Genomic DNA, 22,155 nt, shown 5'->3' with positions numbered 1-22,155 from the left:
GCATCGGGCTTCTTTTTCCCGCTATTGCGTTGTGACCTGATGCTGTGTGTGCCTCCGGGCCATTCTGTCATCTGAACAACACAGCTGCTGCTGTGGATGTGCTTTCTCAGGGGCTCATACCTGGAAGGGGAACCACTGGGCTCTAGAACACGGAGACATTCCATTCCCAAGTGAAGTCCCTAAGTGTAGCTCCGACTTACACGCTCCTCTGTAGGACACAGACTCTCTAGCCACCGGCCTGTCGGGTCGTGGTGGCGGGTGAGGGGTAGTGTTTTTTTTTCCTCCGTGTGATCTTGACTTACTAGCCAGGACTGCTAGTGGGGTGGGTTAGCATTCTTCTCATCTTGTTTGTATTTTGATAGAGTACTTCAAAAAGGTTACCTAGTGAGCGCACTCTTAATTTCGACTTGAGGGTAATGCATGTCAGCAAGCCCTCTACCAAGTCCAAGGGAATCGTGGTTATTTGCAGAATCCCTGGGCAGCCTGAAAAGCTTCCCGCGTTTCTCTCTGGGCCCGTTGAGAAAGGTAAGCTTCCGGGCCGCTCATGATTTTACTAAGGGTCACCTTGCCTCCCACCGTGAACAGAATTCCAAACGGAACACTGGAGAGCCTGCTGTTGTGAATCAGTGTACTTTATTTGTGTATTTGGTATTTTGCACCTAGGGGGTGGCTACAGAGGCGGGCAGAGATGAGTAGTAGGTTGGAGTCAAGTACGTTATTTCGGTTCATGTTCATGGCCAGAAACTGCAGAAGGAACGAAGATGTGTGGATTTAGAAGCCCATGGACCTCGTGTAAGCATCACACATTTCACCGCGGAGGAAGACTGGCCAAGAACACGCGAGACTCAGAGCAAAGCGCTCACCCGAAGGGCAGAAGCTGCCAGGCTCAGGCCAGACGCTCCGAGGAAGCACCAGGAGCCCCGCCCCGCCCACCTGCCAGCCACGCACAGCGTTCCCGCAGCCGGGGGCCGTTTCATGGCCCTGCGTGCCAGGCACACCGGATCTGGGGAGCACGGGGCAGGAGAGAGCCACCCGTGACACACGGAGGATGGCTGACAAGGGTGCTCCGCGAGGGGCACCCTGTCCGCCTCCCCGCCCGGCAAGAGCACTGGCGAGAAGTCCACAGGGCGAGGCCTGGAGGAGGGGCTGGCACGGGAGGCCTGCCCCGTTCTCCAGGAGACCAAGGAGCTCCGTGCACGACAAGGGGCCCCAGCGGGTCCTACTGCCGTGATGGCCCGGAGAACAGACCTTGCACAGGCTAGTGGCCCCACATGACCCCCAGAGCCGGGCAGAATCTGAGAAGAGGACAGAAGGAAACAACAGTATCTTAAGTACTTGTGAGAAGAGCCAACTGTAAGGAAGGCTTTAAAGCAACAGTCAGGGTGGGGCGCGGGGGGGCGCTGGCTGGCCCAGTCGGTGGACCGTGCGACTCTGAATCCCAGAGTCTTTTTTTATGTTTTGTTTTAAAGATTTTATTTATTTATTTGACAGAGAGAGATCACAAGTAGGCAGAGAGGCAGGCAGAGAGAGAGGGAAGCAGGCTCCCTGCTGAGCAGAGAGCCCGATGCGGGACTCGATCCCAGGACCCTGAGATCATGACCTGAGCCGAAGGCAGCGGCTTAACCCACTGAGCCACCCAGGCACCCTGAATCCCAGAGTCTTAAGTCCAAGCCCCATGTTGGGCATAGAGTTTACTCAAAACAGAAAAATACAGAAACCGCCAGGTCCAAGAACGCGTAAGGGCCACAAGGGCACCGGCTCCCTGCCCACATGATCTGTTCCTCGGGAGTCTCAAGCAGGAGCTCCTTTAGAGGCTGCTGGAAACTGGCGCTTCTCCCCCAAGTAACGACCAAGTAACCTCCTTCAGCCAGGCTCTTCCTGAGATCCTGAACTGGGAGCATGGGCCCGGCCACAATGCCGGCACCCTCCTGGCGCCCGAACGCACGCCTCCTGACCCCTCTCCTTTCTGCCTCCTGCCAAGACCTCCCTGAACAAGACGTTTCGGTCAGGATGGGAAGCCCTGGCCTCTGCAAGTTGGCTATGCAAGCTTCTCCTCTCCTGGGACTTGGAGAAACCACCTGGCCCCCGACAAGACGGGCTCCGAGGTAAGAACATTCTCAGAAACCTGACCCCTTATTAAAATGGCCCCGCTTGGCATCCCAGTCCATCTGGCTTCTCTGAGGGCAGTTTAAGAACAGCGACAGGGGTACCTGGGGGGGCTCAGACGTTAAGCATCTGCCTTGGGCTCAGGTCATGATCCCAGGGTCCTGGCATCGAGCTCTGCATTGGGCTCCCTGCTCGCAGGAAGCCTGCTTCCCCCTCTCCCACCTCCTCCCTCTGCTTGTGTTCCCTCTCGCTGTGGGTGTCACATAAATAAAATCTTAAAAAATAAGAAAACCAAACAGCAGGGGCCAAAAAAAAAAACCCACCCCAATGCAGAGGGAAACCTATCTCCGGAACACTCATACTGTGCGCAAACTTTTGTGAAAATGAACCCATTTGTTTAGGTGCTGATTTGGGCAAAGATGCACCCTCCTCTCTCAATTCGGCTACTTCGGGACGGGAGGCGGGTATTAAGCTGCGTCTGTAACCCCGAGCACAGCACAAACGCCAGGGCCCAAGGGAAGGCGCGTGTCCAGACGGCGAAGTCACAGGGAGAGAGGGAGTCAGACAGCCGGGCGGGAGCCGCGCTTCAGTCCCGAGAAACCTCTGGAAACCCGGATGACCCAAGGGTCCGAACCCGCCACAGGCCCTTTAGAGGTGGGATCCAAGTTAACCTCTGAAAAGAAGCCACATCGAGCTGGGCTCCGAGCCTCCGGCCCAACCACACGAGGGGCAGAGGGTTTTTGGTCTCGGGGACCCTCTCCCTTAGAGAAAACACCAGCGAGCATCAGTCCTCCAGGCTGGGCAGACCAGGCGGACAGCCGCGCGTGCTCTCACCACAACACGGCCTGCCCTCCCCGCCCTCCCCCTGCAGGGTAAGCCGCCGTCAAGGCTCGTCAAGGCTCCCCTCCCTCACCACGCCAAGTCCTCTGGCAGCACCCTCGCCGCCAGCCGGGCCTCTCCCGGACATGGCAGAGCTCTGCACCTTGTCCCCTGGGCCACAGAACCGCCCGGAAGCGCCCCCACCCCCGACAACCTATCACCCGCTGGCCACGAAGTCCCCAGAACTTCCGCTGAACACAAGCAGTTATTCAAAGGGACCCCTCGTGCAGACAGCGGACTTCTTCCATTCTGGGCAGAAACTGCCTTTAGAACCTAATCAAACACCAGGGCCACACACCTGTGCACGCAAGGTCTCTGTTCAGGAAATCACGTTTTTTGGGAAATGAGGAGGAAAAAAGGGAGACCCCGGTGTGCTGCTTCTGATCATCACCGGCTCTGAAAAGAATCTCACGATTCCTCCAAGTTCCCAAAGCAAGAGGCGCTTGGCTCGCGCACCGCAGCCTGTGCTGCGAGACTCGGCTGTCGCTTCCCGACTTTAAGACGGTGCAAATTGCACGTGGAGGGCAGCTAGAAAGAACTCAAAAATAAGGACAAGCATTAAATATTACGTAAGGTTTTCTTTTATTTAAAAGATCATTCACAAAATACCATATCCATAGATTTCCTTTCTGTCATATAGCTGAATGTGTGAAGTGTTTGGAATTCTGTTCTTACGTTTAAAAGTCAACCGGGTGGCCCAGAAGTTTAGATGATTTTGTTTTGTTCTTAATCTTTTCCCCACGGAAGATGTAAGTAGGTCATCTGAAAGCATCGGGTTTGACTACGACCACATAATGCATGTCTTTCGTAAGTTAAGTATTGGCGTCACACAAATGGTTCTTATTTCAGAAGCAGAGAGGCAGGAGAAGAAAGGACAGGAGAGAGAGTTCTGTAACTGCTGAGACCCCGGGACAGAGCCGCGGCGGGGACGCGCGGGGCTCTCCCCCCGGGGCTCCAGCCGCTGGCCGGCCCCGAGCCGCTCCCTGCGGCCCAGAGTGGGACTGGGCGCTGCAGAACCGAGCTGTTCACACGCAGGCTTTCCAGCTCCAAGGCCACGGCCACCCCCTGCCCCCACCAAGTGCCGAACTCACTGTGTGGGGACAAGCAGCTCTGCCCCCAGGAGGAGACCTGGTGGCTGAGAGCCACCCACCGGCTACCCGGACGTCCCTGTCGGCTCTGCATAGTAAAATCCTCAATTCATCAAGTAAAGTGCCAGACTGTAGGCCCATTTTCATTATAAAATCCAGGGAAGCTGTGAAGCACAGGAGCTCGCTGCTACACCAAGGAGCAGAGAGAAACACAAGGGAGAGATGCGGGCTCCACACACAGCGGGGACCAGAGGAGCGGCCGCGTCCACGCGGTCAGGGCAGCCCGGTGTGGCTCTGCCACCGCCGCCCTTCGGTCCCCCCAGAGCACCCTGGCCGGCAGAAAGGAGGGAACCGGCCCGCACAGTGTGCTGAAGGCACCCCAGTGGGTGTGACCACAGCAGTGCGCTCGGCGGGTCCTCTCCGGCTCGCCGCGCCGCTACCCCTTCTTCTGGGTTCCACGGTTGAGCGGAGAGCCTCTTCTGCTCGGGCCACCTGCGCAGGGAGGGAGCAGCGGAGGCAGGGCTGCTTATAAATAGGGACAGGAAGGAATTTTGAAGGATCAACGGGTATTTTATCCTTGTTTTGGAAACAAGGTGCCTCAAATTCTGTATATGTTGATCACAGCGGAATAAAAACGAGAAGCTATCCAGTCTGTGACTTCCTCCCTGGTTTTCTCCTCCCCCCCTGGAAGCCACAGCAATACAGAACTCAACATGCAGGTCAGGAGAGAAGCGCCGAGAAAACTCAAAGAAACAACCGGGTCTGGCCAGTGCGTCTGAAGGAAAGAGAGAAAGCACAGGAGAGAGACGGAGCAGCACCTCCAACCAGAGGACGCCCACGGCGGCTGCCTCCGTCGCCCGGGAGACCCTCGGGTGCGGGAAGGAGAGAGCACAGAAGGGAGAGAGGCAAGGAGAGGCAGAAAAAAAAAGAAGGAAAGCACGAGACAGGCACTAGATAGGTGCAGCAAAGCCAAGAATGTACTAAAAACCACTTGTTAACTGCTGACATGCGCTCACAAGCTCTGAGTTTCCGTTGTACGAGAGGGGACGGGGGTCAGGCGCAGGCCCGCCGGCCCGGGGGGGCTGGCCAGGCTGTGGTCTCGCGCTAACTCCCCCACACCCCGCTCCCTCCCCGCCGCAAGCTCATTCTTGCTCCTTCTGAACGACTTCCTCTCTGGGCCTGGCTCCCCCGAAGATAGCAGAGTTGGGGTTGGCTACTTGATTGAGGGGCGTTGCGACCGTTCGAGGCTTCAGCTGGAGCCGTGGCCTCTGTGCTCTTTCCTCTGCGGGAGAAAAGCCAACATGGTTTATCGAGAACGGACCCCCTTCCCCGTGCGGGTGAAATGGCCCCACTGAGGCCCCCCTGCCCCGACCTGGCCCGCTTTCTAACTAGCAAGCCAGCCGCGAAGACCTAGCGCACCCCCAACATTCTAGCAAAGGTCAGCTCGCTATTTAAGACAACGGGGTGGGCCACAGAAGCCACTGCCCAGGGCACGGGAAGACCTGTGTGTGGGGGGCGTACAGCCAGCGCACCCCGGCTAGACACCCTCCGGGGAGGAAGCAGCGTCCTACCTTCTGTGGGTTCTCTGAAGTCCATGTTGGACCCTCGGAGGGGAGGGCCGTCTCTGAACCGACTCCCCATCGGGGGGCCCGTTCGCCGGTCACCGGGGCGACTCCCTCCCCTGCCTCCTAAGAAGTCATCCCTGAAGCCTGAAGGAGGAGGGGACACTGCGTTACTTTCTCAGCCACTGACTCAGAGCTGCCCACGCAGCCGGTCTGCTCTGCAATTCCTTAGTTCGTCCAACGTCGGCAGCTTTTGTGAAATAAAGCGCAAGTGAAGACCGAAAAGTCAGGCACCTGTGTTGTCAATCAAGCGCGAATGTGCTGGGCTCAGCCCCGGAAGAGGGGGGCGCACCGGGGCACAGGGCACCCCGCCCCCCAGCTGCACACCTGCTCCGCTGTGCAGGAGAGGACGGCCGGGCTCCGGGGAGCCTGCAGGGAGCCGCGTGGGGAGAGGGTCTCTCCACAGGCTTGGACAGCCTCAACTTTTCTTTAGGTTCACATGTCACTGCAAGACTTCCAGCTAGAGGGGAGTCGAGCTAAGCAGCCTTTTACTTATTTATTTTTGTTTTGTTTTATAAGGACTTTATTTATTTGACAGAGAGCACAAGTGGGCAGAGAGGCAGAGAGAGAGAGAGGGAGAAGCAGCCTCCCTGCCGAGCAGAGAGCCTGATGCAGGGCTCGATCCTGGGACTCTGGGATCATGACCAGAGCCGAAGGCAGACGCTTACCGACTGAGCCCCCAGGCGCCCCTGACATGCGTGTTTTGCAGCTAAGGCCGAGCGAAGGCAATGCCTGGCCGCCTTGTCAGCTCAGACTCTAAGTGTCCTTCCAATCCGGTCAGTGCTAGGTTTTCTGCTCTTTGGCACACTTCCCTGGCGACCGCACTGTTTTGAGCCGTGCCCGGCTGGAGCGTGGCAGGTCGCCCGGTCTTCGCAGTGCAAGGAGACGGCCCTGCACCCCATCTGGGCGACGTGCGTTAGGTCAGCTGCACTCGGGCAGCGTCCTGGTGCTGCTGCTGTGAGTTCAGGGTCGGATGAACCACGAATCAACAGCACACGTGAGTAAGGTGAAGTAAGGGGTCTTTCCAACACATCCACACCAGAAGGTCAGGGCTGATCGGCTGACCAAAGCGTCACGACCAGAGACTCTCAGGACGCTGACCCTGCTGCCTGCCCCGGGGGCAATGGTCTGTCTGGTGTCTGCTCACCTGGGCTTCTCAGAGCTTTAACCCTAACTCCCTTGAACGTGGAGAATACGATGTTTGCAAGGCTGGCCAAGGAACTGGGGAAGAGATCAAGTTACCCGAAACCCGGCTCAGAAACAGAGTCGGACAACATCAATTTTAACAAGAAATGAAAACGATTTCAAACAGATTCGGGCCAACGGGAGCACTGAGATGGGGAAACACACTGGGAGGCATACAGCTGGGGTAAGAGTCTCTCCAGAATTCTTCGAACCAGAGCTTACAGTGTTGGTTCAATGAGCACAATTGGTATTCAAACACTCAGCCTGACATTTTCCGCCAATAAACTAGAAAGCGCACCTTCCCGCGTGGGTACGGAAGTCACTTCCCCTGCACGAGTAACTAACTCCTGCTACCAGCGTGCAACACCGGTCAGCTCCCACTCCCACCGACTAGAGACACACGACCGCTCTGTCCAGGAGCGCGAGGCAGGTTTGGCAGAGGCAGAAACCGGTGCCCGTGACAGAATCTCTTCTGATAAGGAGCAGGGGAAGAGGATGAAGTTTAAAGCAAGGTCTGGCACACTCAAGAATGCCTTTTCATTAAGTGTGGAGACAGATTTTTTAGGTGGCACAGCATGAGACCCTTGTAAGGTGTTTTTTTTTAAAAACAAAGTTTAGTTTAACGCACAGGCTACTTCTGGTGGTGGGACTTTGCTTTCTTCTTTTTATTTTGTATTGCTTGAGTTTTCTTTGTACCAAGCACGTATGATTTTAAAAACAGCAACGTTCGGGGCACTTGGGTGGCTCCCTAGGTAAGCCTCTGCCTTCGGCTCAGGTCATGATCCCAGGATCCTAGGATCGAGCCCCATGCATCGCGTTGGGGAGCCTGCTTCCTCCTCTCTCCCTGCCTGCTTCTCTGCCTACTTGTGATCTGTCTCTTTCTCTGTCAAATAAATAAATAAAATCTTTAAAAAATAAAAAAGCAAATAAAAATAGCAACGTTCTTTTAAAGAGCAAAAAAGAAAAGATGGATTTTCACAAATAACGCATATAGGCATTAACTCCTCTGTGTGGGCATATGTGGTTTTAAAGACCACTAAAGGGGAGCCTGGGTGGCTCAGTGGGTTAAGCCGCTGCCTTCGGCTCAGGTCATGATCTCAGAGTCCTGGGATCGAGTCCCGCATCGGGCTCCCTGCTCAGCGGAGAGCCTGCTTCCCTCTCTCTCTCTCTGGCTGCCTCTCCGTCTACTGGTGATTTCTCTCTGTCAAATTAATAAATAAAAAAAACTTTAAAAATAAATAAATAGATAAATGAAATCTTAAAAATAAATAAATAAATAAAAATAAAGACCACCAAAACCCTGCCGTGGGACACAGGCCCTGGCAGGTGTCGAGGTCCTGTCCGCTGTGTTCTCAGCTTCCGATAGGAAAAATCCAACTAAGGCAACCGTTCCTTAGGTAACCTCCACGCTTCCCCAGTCACAAGCTCGAGGGCTGTTCCACTAATACCAGAAATCCAAAACCGACAGGTCCAAGACCACTACTCCTCAGGCCAGTAACGGCTGCACCTAGACTGACTCTGCAAGCCCTCTGCTGCGTGTTTCAGAGACCAGCTTATACGTAAAATTACAGTTTTACTGGATGAGACTGTATTTTTATGAATAAGTTCTGATCGGCTATAAGAAACTGAGTTCTGCAACAGATATAAGCAGTCATCTGTTTAGTTACAGGGGGACTGGAAAGAATTTTAAAGAATTCTGGTCTACACCAGCTTGTCCTACTTCCTCCCATACTCACCAAATACTTTGCGCTGAATTTGGTTTGATGGGGGGAGGGGAGGGGGACAGGGTGGGTGGGGTCACTGATGTTATCTTAGACCCTGTGGAGAGAACTCCTAGGAAACATAACAGACTGGTTTCTCAGGGTTTTACCTTTCTACACGACTGCCATTTTTATTACCTGTGTGAGTTATTTACTAAAAACAAAAACCACCACAACAAACAACATAAAGAGTTTAAGAAGCGTTTAGGAGTGAGCCAGGCCTCGTTTAGGAGTGAGCCAGGCCTCTCGGGTCAGTTAAGACAACGGTCAGGTGGATGCGGCCCACCCGGGAGGGAGCGGAGTTCCACGACTTCAGCCACGCAAGCGGGGGCCACCAAGAATCACAGTGACCCGAGGCCTCCCGTAAGCTTCCAAAACCTCCGGACTATTTCTGCAAGTAGTTCTGGAGGCAGGCGTGCTTCCGTGTGTCCGTGCACACCCGCACCGCCCAGGGGGCTCCCGAGATGAAGGCGCCACGAGAACTGCAGGCGGAGGCCCGGCGGAGGCCCGGCGGAGGCCCGGCGGAGGCCCAGCGGAGCCGGGCCAGGGCTCCGTGCACCCCGCCTACAGCGGAGGCTTCTCCAGTCCTATCCCACACACTCCGCCGCCAACAGAGGCTTGGTGCACGCCTGGAGACCTTTCAGGAAAACATCACCTACACCGTGAGCTAACAGAGTGGTCTGGCCAGGCTGCTCCCAGCAAGGCCACTGCAAGGTAAGTGGCAATGCTGTGAATGCTGATCCCGGAAAGGAAGTCATCCCCGGGGATCCCGCCCACCCTAGATTCTCCAGGGTCACCCATTCCTGAGATACACACCAGAAAAGCTGAGGCTGCACCATTACCTTGCTGCACAAACACGGAAAAATTCACCGGAAGATGACAACTCATGTGACGAGAAATTCGCAGGAGTTAAGAGAAGAGTTCTGGCCTCCAACAGAAACAAAACCAAACCGAAATGCCCCAGGCTTACAGAAGTCTGGTCCATTCCCTCTCAGCATTTTTACTAGTGTTTAAAAGCTTGCGAAAACGGGGGCGCCTGGGTGGCTCAGTGGGTTAAGCCGCTGCCTTCGGCTCGGGTCATGATCTCGGGGTCCTGGGATCGAGCCCCGCATCGGGCTCTCTGCTCAGCAGGGAGCCTGCTTCCTCCTCTCTCTCTGCCTGCCTCTCTGCCTACTTGTGATCTCTCTCTGTCAAATAAATAAATAAAATCTTAAAAAAAAAAAGCTTGCGAAAACGTATCAGACCCGTGAGACAGTTCTATTGGTACCTCCGGGAACCACCATCAGCGGGCGTACAGCAAGTTTCACATTCAAGTTACGGAAGAACCAATCACCTCTGTCATCTGGCCCTCCTTTCCTGAATCCGAAGCCACCTTTATCTTGTTTTCTGCCTTCTGCAATGTCCACACGAAGTGACCGATCACCCAAGAGCTAATGGTAATGGGAAAACAGTGTTAAGTACTGGCAAGAGAAAACACCGCGACTTCTAACACGCACAGAAAAGCAGAAGATACTTACCGCACCATCGTATGTCAAGGCTTCCTTAAGGGAATCCACCTCATCAAATTCTACATAGCAGAATCCTGCAAGAGAAACAAACCCCAATTTCCTCAAGGAACTCTGGGTGAAGGCAGGGGGGCTCCCTGTCTGGTCCATTTCCCCACTCTGGTGCAGCAGCTAGGGCACGGTGGACTAGGAGAGCCCAGAAGAGAGACTGTATTTTTTTGGTGAACAGAAAATACCTGGCATTCCTTCTTCATGTTTATATCCTCTGAAATATCTGGCAGCTGTTTTTTTTTTTTTTTTTTTAAGATTTTATTTATTTAGGCAGCTGTGTTTTTATAAAAAACCTTTCTTTTTATGAGTTTTAACCATCATCTTAAAACCTTTCCTGGGTCACTGTGAAGAGCTGTTCATTCTGACTTTTGATTAACTTTAACAGAACCCAACTGGGGCTTTAAGACACAGATCTCGAAGACAAGACCGAACGTGCTTTGAAGGAACAGGCGGAAGATGCCTACGACTTACTCCTCAGGTGGCTGGTACAGAAGCTGTTCTCTAAAGCTAAAAACACAGTGACAAGGGCATCCTCTGTGCGATGCTCACGGAGAAACAGATGGCCTGGGTCCGAGCGCGTGAGCCCACAGTCTGTGCCCTGATGCCGGCTTCGGCCGTGAGACCGTAAACACAACATTGCAGGCAGAGGAAACCATACTTCCTCACGTCAACCCCTGCATTAGCTACCCCCCCCACTCTTTCCAAGGCCCTTCCTTGCCACCGGGAGACTAACTCTGGGCTTAAGCACGCACCCCCGCCCCCATGCGCTCACACTGTACCCTGCACCAGGACTGCACTTCCCCTTCAAAGCCCACTGGACCGCAAGTGCTCCCAAGACTTGGGTCCAAACTTGTCCTGTTCACCATCTGCTCAGCAGTAACTTACAAAAGAACCCACTGCTTGGCTGGAGGGTCCCCACCATCCCCCCTAAGCGGATCCAATGTCTACAGTATTTGAGGAAACCGCCCGCACGTTCCAAGAGGCCAACAAAGCCAGCTCACCCATGCCACCCTTCAGAGCGGCTGAAAGGGAGGATCAACCTCTAGGAGACACACTGAAACGTGCTTCTGCAGACTCACCCCACAGGCTGCCCTCCCAACGCCCAACTCCCCTGAAGCCTGGAACTCCTGGTGCCTCTAGGAGGGACACTGGTGGGCTGATCGGACAGGTTTGTTTTCATTGTTTGGGCCATTCCTATCATAAGGCTTCAGGCTCTAAAGCCAAAAAACTTTCAACATGATCACAGTACTGCCTATACACAGAACTGCCCAGATGCACGAAACCCCTGCTTCTCACACCTCTCCCTCGCTGGACATCACTCCGTACCTTCCCCGATGCTCTTCTGGATCAATAATGTAAGCCAAATGCTCTCGCACCGTGCTCTCAGGGAGCACGTCTCCCCTCAGGGACTCTTGAAAGCTCAGAGATAATGCTCCTATGACTCTTCCTTCTTACTGCTTTCCCACTCGAGCGCCCCAGAGAGACTAATCTACAGACACTAACTTGATCTGAAATCTGAGCCAACCCTCTTCCACACACAAACTCCAAAGTCACCAATGTAGTGACAGTACGTATGAATTCTATACAAATACCTAGATTACAGGAAAACTTCAAAGCAAAATGCCAGGAGTCGGGCCAAGGTGAAATGCACCTGCCAAGTCCTCCATTTTATCTGTTCATTTCCCCCCGAGGGACCTCCCTGACAGCACAGACAGCACAGCTGGGTCAGGCAAACAGCTGGCTGACTCGGGCATACACATATGCCTATTTCTACAAATCAGAGCACGAGTAAAACATTTTCGCCCCAAGTAGAACAGAAAGCCTACAGGTTAAAGGACCGTGTTTATTTCAGCTACTCGGACAAATATTTCAAACACTTTCATAAGTGGAGCCCTCTGGTTCTCTAAGACTGTGGTTTCAACCCTCCCTCTACAAAAACGCACAGTAAGAATTCCCCCAACTCACCTTTAAATTTGTCTGTATCTTTGTCTCTGACTAGCCGTACACTTCTTATGCTGAGATCCTTAAAGATAGCATCTATGTCGCCCTGAACTGTATTAAAAGGTAGATTTCCTACATATGCTGTGTAGGGGGGCTCTGTGGGCAGCTCCTTCTGGCTGCGGGAACCATGGCCACCAGCACTGCCGCGGGACCTGGAGGGGAAACAGACAGGATTCAAGTCTCCTCGCCCCCGCGCAGGGAACAAGGGCAATGTCTCCGGCTCAGCCACACCACCCAGGGTTACTGCTCCACTGGAACGTGAAATTACCAAGAGTATCCCAAAATATCCTTCATGACCAAGGGCCTATTTTTTGGTGACAGAAATGTCCATGGAAGCACGGAACCTAGATAAACACACATTTCCCTGCAAATCCGAAGAGAATGTACCCCCGGCGTGGCTGGTTACCTATTTACGTGGACTCCGTGTCTACAAATGGTTTACATCCTAAAACCTTAGCAAACGCCCTCCCTCGTGCCTGGTTGTCCTCATCCAGGCTGAAGCGAACTGCCCAGAGTCAGTGCACTGTGTTCAGGAAGGATCTCTAGAGCCGCCGTGACCCACACAGAACACACGTGCTTCTCGCTACCGTCACGCTGCGGCCAATACAGCCTCATGAAAACCTGAGCTGCTGTACATCAAGTGCTACGTACATGCACGCTCCACCGCTCCACCACTGCCCGCGCGACCTCCCTGATCCTCAAGGGCGTACTACGAATCCATTTAAACCTCAATGCCATTCCTCCCCTGCAACAAGAGAGGGTGATGTGTCTACGGTTACGGGGCTCAAAAGTGGCAAAAAAGGCAGGAGCCGGACTCGACCACAGCTCCTCACTCATCTGTAGAGGTTTTGGTTTGAATCCCAGCTCGGCCACAAACTTACTTCACCATCCGACCTTAAGGAGTTACTCCATTTCTCTAAGCTTTGTTTATTTGTAAAACTGGGTAAGTATTAGGTAATGCTAACGAACAAAGCTTAGTTACTGAGAGGTACAGATTATGGTGCCTCATACCCGGCACACGGCACACACGGCCGGAGCAACAGTCACCCCTACAACCCGAGGCTCAAAATGTCCTACAGACACGGAAGCAGCAGCTGGGGCCACTGTACATTCATTCGTCAGGCCCACAGGACGTCCACTACCAAGAGTGACCCCAACGTAAACCACAACTGTGTGACAACACGGTCAGTGCAGGTGTCGACGGCAGGGCCGTCTGTGCTCCTGTGCATGTGCAAGGTGGACACAGGAACTGTGTTTTCTTCTCCCTCCACCAAAGACTGATTTAAGAGACTGACTCCCTGCGGCGCTCAATCTCCTGACCCTGAGATGAGGACCTGAAGGGAAACCAAGGGGCAGCGACTCAAGCAACTGCGCCACCCAGACCCCCAGAACTGTCTTTTCTGATCAATTTCGCTGTGAACGTAAAACTGCTCTAAAACAGTCCATAAAATGAATGAAGGGGAAGGGGAGCTCTTCCTTACATCAGTAAGAATGTCAACGCATAAAAGTAGGAGTCGTCATGTAAAAAGAAAACCACCACTCTTGGGGTGCCTGGGCTCAGTTGACTAAGCATCGGACTTCGGCTCAGGTCACGATCTCTGGGTCCTGAGGCCCGCGTCGGGCTCTGCACTCAGTGCGGAGTCTGCCTGAACCTCGCCCTCTGCTCTCCCCTTCTTGTGCCCGCTCTTAAATAACTCTAAAAAAGAAAGAGAGAAAGAAAGAAGGAAAAGGAAAGGAAAAGAAAAGAAAACCATTCCTCTGTACCCACTACCGCAGCGGGGCTGATTCAGACAAAGCTCATCAATGGCCTGAGCTGTCCGTGTGCCCTGTATTCTGGCATGGATCATGACAGACAAGAAAGGCAGGGGGACCAATGAAACATGACAACCAATGCTACATGTCATCTTTGATTCTGGAACAAACAGCTCTAAAAAAAAGCAGATGGAGAGATCTGGATACGGCACGTACAGACATCACGGCTTCCAGGCTTCCACGCTCGATCTGCAGGGAGCGGTGGCCGGCAGGGCCGTGAGAACCGTGAGAACCGCCCTGCTCTCCCAAGAGCCCCGGAGGCTTCAACACAAAGAAGGCGAAGGCGGCTAGCCTAAAGATAAAGCAAACTCAAACCCTGTCACTCTAACAGTGTCCACTGTGGGTCTGAAAATGTTCTTATCGTTTGCAGAACACAGGAGGGAAAAAAATTCAAAAGAGGGAGGTGGCGTTTTCTTTTTATGGAGACATTGGAGTATTTTAAAGGAATCTCCTCCCGACAAAGATCTGCTCAAAGTCATCCTTTCTATAGGGCAAGCACCAGTACAAGTCATGGAAAGTAACTTAGCTTTTGATCCACAGTTTGCTAGAAATATCATGAAAGAAATTCCCCATCTTTCCTGATAAATATTATTCTTTAAGACCCGTTTTTAGCAGCACCAAATCATGACCTAATTCTTAGATGGCTAAAATTTTTTAAGTGTAGTGACTCAGAACCCTGCTCCTTCCGGTTAAGAAATCCGGTTTTGTTTTCCAGAGAACTGTATTCCACTGGCTCCAGCTCCCACCCCATGAAGTTTAGTAAATCGACTTATTTTTGCACCTCTGTACTCTTTGCAACACCACTGTTCTTTTCTCGATGATCTTAAACCCCAAAACACTTTTTAAAATTTATTTGAGAGCGAGCGAGGCAGAAGCAAGCTCCCTGCAGAGCAAGGAGACCGATGTGGGGCTCAGTTCTGGGTCTCGGAGATCATGACCTGAGCTGAAGGCAAGCGCTGAACTGGCGAGCCACCCAGGCGCCCCTAATAAGATGTACTAGAGAGCGAGCCAGAGCGTGCGCAGGTGTGTGGGCGCACACGTGCTGAGGGAGGTGCAGGGAATCCCAAGCAGCCCCCTCTGCTGAATGCGGGGCCCAGCATGGGGCTCGGTCCCATGACCCCGAGATCATGCTCTGAGCTGACATCAAGAGTTGGCTGCTTAACTTACTGAGCCACCCAGGTGCCCCTAAACGCTAAAATATTTTCAGTAAGACACTCTTTGAGACTGAACATGGAGTATGTAAGCTACGGTGTTAAGTATAAACATTTGGAAAACCATCAAAACACAGGATGAATCATACTTTTAATAACCTTAAATTCATTTATTCAACATTTACTAAACATCTGGCAGAAAGTCCCCTGCCCTCAAACAGCTCACAAGTGAGCAGGACATATAAACACAAGTAACTGAGCACACATGCCGGCGTGTTTGTGTATATATGCGAGCGCGTGCGTGTACACATGGCTGACAGCTACAATGATTTTTCTTTAAATTTTATTTATTTATTTGACAGACAGAGATCACAAGTAGGCAGAGAGGCAGGCAGAGAGAGAGAGAGAGAGAGAGAGAGGAGTTAGCAGGCTCCCCACAGAGCAGAGAGCTCCACGCGGGGCTTGATCCCAGGACCCTGGGATCATGACCTGAGCCGAAGGCAGAGGCTTTAACCCACTGAGCCACCCAGGCGCCCCTACAATGATTTTTTAAAAATTTAAGAGAAGAGGGTGCCTGGGTGGCTGCCTTCGGCTCAGGTCATGATCTCAGGGTCCTGGGATCGAGTCCCGCATCGGGCTCTCTGCTCAGCAGGGAGCCTGCTTCCCTCTCTCTCTCTCTCTCTGCCTGCCTCTCCATCTACTTGTGATTTCTCTCTGTCAAATAAATAAATAAAATCTTTAAAAAAAAAAAAAAATTTAAGAGAAGAGGCAGGAAGGCGCGCTCAAGGGGCCCGTGGGATGCCCTCACATGGACCGCTGGATGCAGGCCTGGGAGTGCAGGGTCCCGGCTCTGAGCTCCGGGCCCCTGCGCAGTCTAGATAAGCAGGGTGGCTGAGCTCCTCCAGTGACCGGGACACGGAGAAGAATGCGGTCGGGTAGGAACCCAGCCCTGGCTTTGGGAAGACGAAAGAATCCCATTTCAGGGAAGCAGTACTTGGTTTTATTTAAAAGATTTTATTTATTTGTTGGAGAGCAAGCGCCCATGCGCACCAACACAAGGAGAAGCAGGTTCCTCACTGAGCCACCCAGGTGTCCCAGGCAAGCAGTATTTTAAAGATTTTATGGGGCGCTTGGGTGGCTCAGTGGTTTAGGCCGCTGCCTTCGGCTCAGGTCATGATCCCAGGGAGCCTGCTTCCTCCTCTCTCTCTCTCTCTGCCTGCCTCTCGGCCTACTTGTGATCTCTGTCAAATAAATAAATAAAATCTTTAAAAAAAAAATAAAGATTTTATTTATTTACTTGACAGAGATCACAAGCAGGCCGAGAGGGCATGTTGGGGGGGGGGTAGGGCAGGCTCCCTGCTGAGCAGAGAGCCCGATTCAGGGCTCGATCCCAGGACCCTGAGATCATGACCTGAGCCGAAGGCAGAGGCTCAACCCACTGAGCCACCCAGGCGCCGGGCAAGCAGTGTCTGGAAAGCTAGAAATGTGGGAACAGCTAACCCAGCCCATTAACTGCTCCCTTCACCTGAGCCTCACAAAACTGCCACTGGTTTACTATTCGAGGCTTTTCCAAGAATCACTGCAGAGGCCCTAAACGCTACCCAATCTGACGTGGTCAGTTCTACGGGACTTAAGTGTGTTTTAGCTTTTCAGCGAGTAGTTTGCTGAAGACAGGATACGGCAGCCAGTGCAGCGGGACGGGAACAGCCCCCCCCCCCAGCTAGCTTTGTTTACTGGCTCCGACGGTTACAAGTTAGAATAGTGGAATTTGGGGTGTGTGGGTGGCTCAGTGGGTTAAGCCTCTGCCTTCGGTTCAGGTCATGATCTCAGGGTCCTGCTTCCTCCTCTCTCTCTGCCTGCCTCTCTGCCTACTTGGGATCTTTGTCTGTCAAATAAATAAATAATATCTTAAAAAAAAAAAGAAAAAAGAAAAGTGGAACTCTACAGTGTGCCAGCAACCTGAGCAACAAGAGTGACAGAGACAAAGCAGAGAGCACATGTGCAGGTCACGAAAGGGTCCAGCCTGGTAGCAGCCCACAGAATAAAAAACCCCCAACGCCAGGAAATCCTGAGCTAAAAGTCCTAAGATACCTAAGATCCTCTAACTGAACAAGCTAGGTTACACGAAAACACTTTCTAGAATAGGTTAAAAATAACAGGGAGAGGAGAGTCATGTGAGCTTTAAAGGTGGCGGGAAGACCTCTTCCAAATTACCGCGCTGCCTCAGTTTGCTGGTCTGTAACTGACAAATACTTCCAATCTTTATTTTATAAAGTTTTAAAAACTGATCATAAAAACACCTCATAAATCCTGAATGCTTTATAAAAGTTTAATAACAACACTGAAACGTTACAGGGAAGTCTAAACACGCCCAAGGCCACGCTGCTCCGGTAGAAACAGATGAACTGTGGCAGCAGGCCACAGCAGCCCCCACCTCCCCTCTGGTCTGCACTGCAAACCCTGGCCCGATCACACTGCGCCCTCCACTCCCCAACCATCCTCCCTGCTCACGGCTGCTTCCCACTACCCGTCAGGCAGGCCACTGCTTTTGAAAACAACATATGCAAGTTTTAAGGTAAATTACATCCTCAGTAACTCAGGGAATCTAACTTTCAACTCTGAGTCTGACCAAAAATCTTTAGAGACAAGTCCCTCTTCTTCACTCAAACTGGCTATAAAATCTGGACAATGTCTACGAAGTACAGAGCACAGTAGAGGGCTCACAGCTCAGAGTCCCTGCCCCGAAGGAGCTGATGCTTCCACTGAGGGGGTCCAGGCACCTGGAAAGGAGAAACCACATCCCGAAGAAAGGACGGCAGGTCATTCGGAAGACACCCCGGGAGCAGTCGATTCGGCCGCTCCACGTTCCCGAGCACACGGGGAAATACTGAACTCTTCACGAGACACTAACTGAGGACAGACAGTCCAGGAGGAGGAGAGGAGGAACAGTCCGACCAGGAGAGCCTGGAGGGAGAGGGGACTGGAAGACAAGAGAGCCGAGAGTATCAGAGCTGGGATGAGATCCAGTCAGGAGATGCGAGAAGGAAAAGGAAGTGCCCCAGACTGACTGCCCCAGTAAGAAAGATCAGGAAAAAGGGAGGACTCACGCTAAGCTCTTCTCTGGGAGAGGAACCTATAAACATCTCTAGCGGCCTTTACGAGCTATACAGAACTTAAGCCCTGTTGCTGCCACTCTTGAAAACTCAAGACCAGTGCCAAGATACCCAGCACAGAGCATTAACACTCTGGTATTTGCAACATCAGGTGTCCTCCTGTTACCTCTAGGTTAGGGACACCGCGCTGGTGGAGCTGATCAACAGCCCCGCTCTTCCATGCGCCATCCAGAGAATGCTTACTGGGTAGATTACATTGTCCACACGTGGCACCACGCGGGATCTTATATAAAAAAGTCACAAGCCTGTGCGGCTCAGTCGGTTAAGCATCCCGACTCTTGATCTCAGCTTGGGTCTCGATCCCAGGGTCCTGAGTTCCAGCCCCTTGCTGGGCTTTAAAAAAAAAAAAAAAAAGAAAAAAGAAAAAAATCACAAACACTACAAGTCAAGAACAAAACCCACTCAACATGTGTAAAAAGAATAAAATAGTAATAGTCAAAATGTGCAACTTACTCGGTTTCTAGAAAATAACAAAAAAAGGTTGAACTCTGAAAAGCCAAGGCCTCATTTCACATACACTGATTTATCTTCCCTATCACTAGCATCTTACATTAGGAGGACACATTGATTAAAATCACTGAACCCCGATCAAAACTCTGCTAACTAAAGTTGTTTATCCAGATCCTTACTTCTCAAGCCCATCCAAAGCCACATGACATTTTAGCTGTAGCTTAGGTTTTCAAAAACTAGCCCGATGCAGCACAGATGTACAGTACTTTATTTTTATTTTATTAAAAGTACATCTCCCAGGGCACCTGGGTTAAAGCCTCTGCCTTCGGCTCCGGTCATAATCTCAGGGTCCTGGGATAGAGCCCCGAATTGGGCTCTCTGCTCCACAGGGAGCCTGCTTCCCTTCCTCTCTACTTGTGATCTCTCCCAAATAAATAAAATCTTAAAAAAACACAAACATCTCCCTCTGCTAAACGTATGCAATCTCCAAGGCCTCCATTCAGCATTCCCGATTAAACCCCTTTAAATTGATACCTGGCATTACTACAGGACAGGCATGAAAGCCCCTGAACGTTTTTGATCAACCCTGGGGGCAGGGGCAGGATCAGTGGTGAACCCTGTTTCAAGAAGCTCTTTTCTACTGTGAACAAGGTTTTCATAAATCAGTCTCATCTTAAAAAAAAAAAAAAAAAAAAAAAAAAAAAAAAAAAGCAAGCCTTGCAGGGAAATCCAAAGTGGTTCTAAGGCAGGAATTTGGTTTTATCTTCAGAACTATTACAGTCTCTGGTACTTAGCACGGGTGGGAGGCATGAAGACACAGACCTAGCCGCTACTCTCAGGATCACAAATAACTTCTTCCACCAATATGGGTTATTGTATTTGGAAAAAGATCTAAAATGTAAGAGAGTTACATGTATTTAGATGACTTCTTCAATTAGGTACTTAAGTGAGTTTGTTTCTTTCTTCTTCTCCTTTCTTTTTTTTAAGACTTTATCCATTTATTTGAGAACACAGACAAGACAATCAACTCCCTGCTCGGCCAGGAGTTCTGCACGAGGCTCCACGCCACCACCCTGAGATCATCACCTGAGCCGAAGGCAGAGGCTCAAGCAAATGAGCCACCGTACTTCAGTGTTTGTCAGAAACATTTCTGGCTGTGACCAAGACGACTAAAGACACGTACACTTACGCGCCCGACGGTGAACTAACTGTACAAATAATGAGGAGTTTGCCCAACAGCACGGCTACACTCGTGGGGAACACTCACGGTTCTCTTCCGGTTCATCTGTAAGAAAAGCTTGTCACAGGAAACTAACCTCATCAACTACCACCAGGACAGGACGGGCAGTCTGAAAGCCTTGTAATAAGAGAACCACGAACACAAGGGGGACTTCTGCTTTACATGGTCTTTTAGGAAATTTTCCTACTAGGCAAAAAGGCACTTATCACAATGTAATAAAATCTTGGGCTCCCACACATCACTGAAAGCAAATAAATGGGTTATTAATTTAGTAACTTGACATGTGCAAAAGCTTATTCAATCCAAGGTTCCAGATTTTTCAGAGGAAATAAAAACTCAAACCTCAAGCTGTTTATTGGTCCTCAGAGAATACCGCCACAAAAAACATCTGTCTTGAAGCTATGATGTAAACTATTTCTATGGATTAGTTTGTACTTTATAAGCCAAGAATTCTTTTTTTCTAAATTTGAATGCTTATCTGAGACCAGACATTCCACATACTACCAGCTCCAATTTGTTCTGAAGAAAACTTCACATTTTCATGTGATGGTCAATTTTATATGATCTACAAGTTTCATTCATTCATTTATTTGGAAGATTTTATCTATCTGACAGAGAGAGACCACAAGAGAGTAAACAGAAGGAGGGGGAGTGGGAAAGGGAGAAGCAGGCTTCCCACCAAGTAGGGAGCCCGACACGGGGCTCGATCCCAAGACCCTCGGACCATGACCCGAGCTGAAGGCAGACGCTTAACGACAGAGCCACCGAGACGCCCCACGTTTCAATTATTTAGAGAAGTACAAAGTGCCACAGACAGACCACCAGTTAAAAGGTAGAATTCAAAGGCATACAAAACTACCAGTTCTTCTCTTCTCTACTTACTATCTGAAAAACCACGAATACAACACTGTATGTTATACTTCAAAAAAAAAAAAAAAAAGAAATGTCATATTAAGTTACTTGCACTAAAACATATGTATTAAGATGAATACTTAGTATGTACTGTTTTCTGCTAATAACAAATTTAACTTCTAGCTTCCTTCCACATGGGAAGCTGCTAGAATCAAATGCTTTGGGGCACCTGGGTGGCTCAGGTCATCATCTCAGGGTCCTGGGATCAAGCCCCATATCCAGCTCTCTGCTTGGCGGGGAGCCTGCTTCTTCCTCTCTCTCTCTCTGCCTACCCATGATCTCTGTTCAATAAATAAAATATTAAATATTTTATTAAATATTAAATAAAAAAGAATCAAATGCTTTGAAAGGGTCCTGAAAAAAGGTACACACACACACCCCTACTTCATAGGAACCTATCAGGAGATTTTAGTGGGCCCTGCAACCAAAAGCTATGTGCAAACTTTTGCTTCTGATTCAAACAAATCGGTTTGTACACCAAAATGTATCAGCTAATTAAGAGAAATCAAAACATTTACTGGGAAGTTTTTGGATGTGAAAATATTGTGGTCACATTTTAATAAAAAGATTATTATCTGAGAGAGAGAGAGAGAGATCACAAGTAGGCAGAGAGAGGGAGAAGCAGGCTCCCCGCTGAGCAGAGAGCCCTATGCGGGGCTCGATCCCAGAATGCTGAGATCATGACCTGAGCAGAAGGTAGAGAGGCTCAACCCACTGAGCCACCCAGGCGCCCCAGTGGTCACATTTTCTAGAGTCTGTACTTTGAAGCTCATCCTGTAGTACTTGCAGTTGAAATGAAATGTGATGTCTAAGATGTGCCTGAAAACAATCCAGAAGCGCGCGGAAGTACAGATGAGATACAAGTGGTCACTCTACAAAGCGGGTCCAGGCACACAAAGTGTGTCATCACACTGGACTCTACTTTTGTGCTTTAAATGCTCCATAATCAAGATTTCTGCAGATTCAAAAAGGCCAACTCTATGAAATAATTTTTTTTAAAGATTTTATTTATTTATTTGACAGAGAGAGAAAGAGCACAAGGAGGGGGAAAGGCTGAGGGAGAAGGAGAAGCAGGCTCCCCGCAGAGCAGAGGAAGCCCCATGTGGGACTCGACTCTGGGACTATGACCTGAGCCAAAGGCAGTGGCTTAACCAGCTGAGCCACCCAGGTGCCCCAATTTTTTTTTTTAAAGATTTTATTTATTTATTTGACAGACAGAG

At 50.9% G+C, this 22,155-nt stretch overlaps 1 protein-coding gene across 1 annotated transcript in view; it reads right to left on the bottom strand.

Moving 5' to 3' along the window:
• Nucleotides 1–3,548: 3,548 nt before the first annotated feature.
• EIF4H (eukaryotic translation initiation factor 4H) overlaps nt 3,549–22,155 on the bottom strand; it is a 25,727-nt gene continuing 7,120 nt past the window's right edge. The window contains exons 3-7 of the mRNA XM_059416039.1: nt 12,162–12,349; nt 10,158–10,222; nt 9,974–10,070; nt 5,645–5,782; nt 3,549–5,355 (exon numbers count right to left, since the gene is read on the bottom strand). Coding sequence (XP_059272022.1) covers nt 5,216–5,355; nt 5,645–5,782; nt 9,974–10,070; nt 10,158–10,222; nt 12,162–12,349 — 628 coding nt within the window. The 3' untranslated portion in view covers nt 3,549–5,215. The remainder of the gene's footprint in view (nt 5,356–5,644; nt 5,783–9,973; nt 10,071–10,157; nt 10,223–12,161; nt 12,350–22,155) is intronic.

The sequence above is a fragment of the Mustela nigripes genome, chromosome 11 (assembly GCF_022355385.1).
Source record: "Mustela nigripes isolate SB6536 chromosome 11, MUSNIG.SB6536, whole genome shotgun sequence".
NCBI lineage: Eukaryota > Metazoa > Chordata > Mammalia > Carnivora > Mustelidae > Mustela > Mustela nigripes.
The sequence above is the reverse complement of the archived record's forward strand: the minus strand, read 5'-3'. Positions and strand labels throughout refer to the sequence as shown.